At 36.1% G+C, this 5,715-nt stretch overlaps 1 protein-coding gene across 1 annotated transcript in view; it reads right to left on the reverse strand.

Annotated features, from left to right (window-relative positions):
* Positions 1–3,468, reverse strand: part of LOC119575963 (nicalin-like) — a 14,161-nt gene extending 10,693 nt beyond the window's left edge. Inside the window, exon 1 of the mRNA XM_037923496.1 lies at positions 3,176–3,468. Within this exon, the coding sequence (XP_037779424.1) occupies positions 3,176–3,341 (166 nt within the window). The 5' untranslated portion in view covers positions 3,342–3,468. The remainder of the gene's footprint in view (positions 1–3,175) is intronic.
* Positions 3,469–5,715: the final 2,247 nt, after the last annotated feature.

Below are 5,715 nucleotides of genomic sequence, written 5' to 3' on the forward strand. Positions count from 1 at the left end.
AAACCATCTGGCAGCTCAAAAGATAAACCAATTCAGAAACTACTTGTGGTAAAGTCCATGCCAGAAACCTGTCATCTTTTTCCAATTTTCAAAAAAATTATTGGTCAAAAGTAACTTTAGCTCCCTAACCCACACAAAAGTTCTTTCTCTTAGACTCAAATTCAGAACCATACAGAACTAAAGACCTAATCAATTACATACTCTCAAACTACCGCTGAATTGATGCTGATGTTGACACAGGGTTACAGGATTACCGATTGCTGTGCAGCCAATGCATCATCATGCCCCACAGCAACCCCACACATACATTTCACTGTCCTGAAGGGTCTCAACCACAGGGAGACCATCATCAGCTAGGATGATAAAGGTGGGGGTAGCCTACTGTTATGGATAAAAATGGTTATAGAGGTAAAATTAACCATTTACATTCCGATGCTAATGTTTGCGAAAAAATTACAAAAGGTGAGGGAAAGACGGAAGCTGTCAGGTTCAAGGTGACGGCATAGGATTTGCCCCTACGTTCAGCTAGAATTAAGCATTTCCTTAACCTGCTGGAGGAGGCCCCTTGCAACCCCTCCATGAGAGGTCTCCCAAAGGTACACAAGCCAGCCATACTAATATGACAATGGAAGGCAGCCATTGAAATGGACTGCCACATTGCTCTGGGTGACTTTAATGCAATATCCAATTGTGATCACAATGGCTAAGAGATGTTTGTCTCTCCCCAAGGCTCAGGAGCTGATACTAGTAGCGAGAAAAGCTTCCTTCTCTGGGCTTTGCATGGAACCAGAGATTGAGGATTTCTGGCTCCTGACACTAAAATTCTAACCTGCATTGCTGGTCAATAATATAACTAATGTGGCCAAGGAGATCATGCACATGCTTGTTAGACAGGGCTGCTTGGTTTACTGGTGTGTTGTGTTGACAGGCTATATAGCATTGTGGGAACTCAGACAAGAAATAATTGATACAGATCAAAGTCAAATGGAAACTGGCATGAACATACCATTATTATAAATGCAGTAATGATAACAATACTGAAAGTAATAAACAAAATAACAATAATAATAATAACAACTATAAAAAATAATGATTATAACAATAACAATAATAATAATAATAATAATAATAATAATAATAATAATAATAATAATAATAATAATAATAATAATAACAAAAATAACAATAATCATAATCATAATCATAATAATGATAATAATAATAATAATAATAATAATAATAAGAATAAGAATAACAACAGTAACAATAATGACAATGACAATGACAATGACAATGACAATGACAATGACAATGACAATGACAATGACAATGATAATGATAATGATAATGATAATGATAATGATAATGATAATGATAATGATAATAACAATAATAATAACGATAATAATAACGATAATAATAACGATAATAATAACGATAATAATAATAATAATAATAATAATAATTAATAATAATAATAAAATTGATGAAAACACTAATAATGACAATAAGAACAAAAATAATAATAGTAAAAATAATAATAATAACAATAATCACAACAACAGTAATAATGCTCAAAATCATAACATTAATAATACTAATAACAATAACAATAATAAAAATAATAACAAAAGCAAATAAACAATAGAAATAGAAATAATAATAATAATGAACATCATGATGATGATAACACTAGAAGTTATAGTCTAATAATAATTATAATAATATATCACAATCATAACTATAATCATAATAATAATAATCATAATAATAGTTATAATAATCATAATCGTAATCATAATTGTAATCGTAATCGTAATTGTAATAGTAATAATAAAAATAAAAATAACAATAATAATAACAATAATAATATAACATTAATAATAACCATAACCATAACCACAGAAACAATAATAATCATCACTATAGCCATCCCTATCACCATCATCATCACCACCACTAATACCAATTAATAAGTTACCATATTTTAAAGCTTTTAATGTTATAGAAAACCAACACATTCTTCAAGAAATAACAGAAATGCAGCAGTGAATATATACTGGCTATGAAGATGCATTTCTTGGATAAACTGAATATTCTTTAAAGATTGTGCCACATGGCAACTCACTTGGAATTCACATACATTTAGCAACATTAACTTCGCTATTCTGAGATGGGCAAAATGAATTGTCAGGAGTGAAAGCTGGGATATATTACATTAGATCTTTATCAACATATGTGCATTTTGAGCAATACAATAAGCAATTTTGTAGTTCTGAGATCCAAATGTTGAATGTTCTTAATCATCATGCCTAGGAACACCATTGTGGAAAGCATCTTTGTAGCACAAACTTCTAAAAGAATACAAATACATAATGTCACAAAATTGGTTAGGTATATGGCCATATGCCCCTATTACTCTGGCCAACAACCTGAGGGCACTCCTTGCTAAAGACTAGACCCTTCCTCCTGGGAGCCTAATGCCCCCAACCGCAATGGAAGATAAAGATTTCTCCACATATTCACAGAAAGGTTGAGCATAAAACTGACATGCGTGAGCACCCGATGCCAACTTTATCCTGCGTTCCAACCTGCTATACATACATGGTGGATTCTTAGTTGTCCGGGGCAGCTCTGCATATCATTAAATATTGACCAATTCTCTGTATGTTGTGCATATTTTACGCCATGTTTTCCCTGATGCCATGCAGGCCCTCTCTACAAACGGGGCCAAGATTATGGTTACTGGGGGATTTCCATATATTTGGGGAGTAGAGGATAGGAAGAATCAGTGCCATGGCTTTGTGACTGGTCATACGAAAGTATTCTAAATATTTACCAAATACTTGGTTGTGAATTATATCATGTACAATAAGAATATACCATTTCTTAAAAAAAAATCATGTATGGCGACATTATAGATGAAATGCAGCACACTATATTGAGCTATCACTCCAATAAAATGTTTACTTTGTATCTGAAGCCACCGCAAATCTACCCCGAGACTCGACTAATATGCATGCTAAGGAGCCTGAAATTGATAGGCCTACTTTTGAGGTCAAAATCCTTGAACAGAAACTTCTCACACCACATTCAAAAAAACAGTATCGGCATCCAAGATACTGATAATTTCCACGTCCCACCAAGTAGCTCTACACCCCAGTGCACAATTTACCGTGTGGCGTCCCGTGCAGGTCATACTGCTGGAGCCGATACACAGTGAACTCGGCGGCGGCGTCGACCGGCACAGGCGACAGGAGGATCAGGAGGGGCAGCGCTACCACGAGGTAATACGGCACGCTGCTCCTTAACACCTCGACTAAATCCTGGTCTGACCACATCTCGAGGCCTCGTCGCACTCTTCGTCGGTGATTCGCTCTCCCCCGGGCCCTAAGCGTCAAGATGTGTCAAGGGAAAAGTGACGGGAAGCGCTCTTGCGGCGACGCTCGGGAAAGTGCAGACGAAACTATAAGAGCTTGGGTTTCTATAGACGTCTGAAATCTCGAAACCTGGAGAAAACAAGTAAGCATCAAAAGAGGATAGAAAAAAGGTTTAATTCTTTTTCTGAAAGACGTAATGATTTTTAGTTATGGGGAAAGGTTTAGATTTTTTTCGGGAAAGAAATTTTGAATTACCATTATAGGTAGTGATGAATTATTACTTTGGTGTTTGAGATTTCATTCATGGACAAGTGGACTAAGGATATATTACTGAAAGTGAGGAAATGTTTAGATTTTTTACTCTATTGTTTCTTCCTTTCATGCCCTGACCTCATTAGAAACAAGACCAGAAAATCTTAGGAATTAAGTACAAATGGATTTGGGTTGTGATTCTTTCTATAGAGTTCTGTGAAAAAAGTCTACTTCTCTCCTATAATTTCAGAATAAAAAGCTGCGGATGTTTTCACTTCTCTTGTCACATTTTCATTTTCTTATCACATGAAATTTCCGTTGTTGTTGTTGTTTTTGTTGTTGTTCGTATTTCTGCTATTATTATCATTATTACCATTATTACTATCATCATCATTATCATTACTATTATTATTATTATTATTATTATTATTAATATTATTATTATCATTATTATTATTATTATTATTATTATTATTATTATTATTATCATAATTATCATTATCATCATTATTATTATTATTATTATTATTATTATTATTACTATTATTATTTCTTATTATTCTCATCATTATTATTATTATCATTAATGTTATAATGATAATAATTGTAATAATAATAATAATAATAATTATTATTATTATTATTATTATTATTATTATTATTATTATTATCATTATCATTGTTGTTATTATTATTATTATGGCTATTTTCTATTATAATTATTGTCATTATTATCATTATCATCATCATTATTATTATTATTATCATTATCATTATTGTTATTATTATTATTATTATTATTATTATTATCATTATTATTATTATTATTATCATCATCATCATTATCATCATCAAGAGGCTAACGCTGACAGGGGCGCATGACCGTATCCACCCTTCGCTTCCAGTCACGAGGGTTCTTCACGGCGAGTCTCCAGGCAGGCCAACGGCCCATCTCTAATTCCTCGCGACAGGTCTCGTCGAGCTGCCCAAGCCATGACCTCCTGGGTCGTCCCACAGGACTCTTCCACCTAGGATTGTCTCGCAAATAGACAACCTGATGAGCAGGGTCATCCACAGGGAAGCGAGCTAGGTGCCCATATAGCCTGAGTTGGCGATCCCGGATTATACAAGCAACAGGTCCCATGCCAGTCTCACGGTGCAGCCATCAGTTGGACACATGGTCCTGCCAACTGTACCCCATGGTCTGACGAAGAGACTTGTTACAAAAGGCATCAAGACGAGAATCCAAGGCACTAGATAGCGTCCAGGTTTCATTTCCACAGAGCAAAACTGGCAGTATCAAGGCCTTGAAGACACATAGCTCAGTCCTGCTGCATAGGTACCGACATCTCCAAATGCTCTTGTTGATCGAGTTCATGGCCAGACCAATCCACCTACTGACTTCTTGGTCTGACAGCCCAGAGATATGGACTATGCTACCAAGGTATGCAACACTCTCTGTGACTTCAACATCTTCACCACAGGCATGGATTGACTGAACGGGTTCTTCTAACAGGCCCCCAAAGTCCTGGATCTTGATCTTGGTCCAGGAGACCTCTAGGCCCAAGGGCTTCGCTTCATCGGTAAATACATCAAGAGCCACCACCAGTGCCTCCAGGGACTCAGATAGGGTAACACATCATCATTATAGTCAAGGTCTGAGATGTATATTGCCCAGTGTTGCTCCACACTGACTTTGGGTAGTCCAGTCCATGCAGGTGTTGAAAGTGTTGGTGCAAGGGCACAGTCTTACCTTACCTCTGAATTAACAGGAAAGAAGTTTGACAGGCCCCTATCACACTTTTCAGTACCGGTATATAGGCTTGCTGTTAGGCCAGTAACCCGTGTCGAAATTCCCATATGCCTTAGAATCTCCCATAGCGATTCCCGATGCACCAAGTCTTCTTGAGGTTGATGTGGGCTGAAAGCAACCTACAACCAAACTCACGACAGCGTTCCACAATTACTCGAAGTGCTAGGATATTGTCTAGTGTGGACTTGCCAGGAGAGAATCCAGACTGCTCTGGTCTTTGGTGCCTTAGTAGGTGGTCACAGATCTGTTTCAGAAGAATGTCTGGTATGC

This window comes from Penaeus monodon, chromosome 8 (genome assembly GCF_015228065.2).
Source record: "Penaeus monodon isolate SGIC_2016 chromosome 8, NSTDA_Pmon_1, whole genome shotgun sequence".
Taxonomy (NCBI): Eukaryota; Metazoa; Arthropoda; class Malacostraca; order Decapoda; family Penaeidae; genus Penaeus; species Penaeus monodon.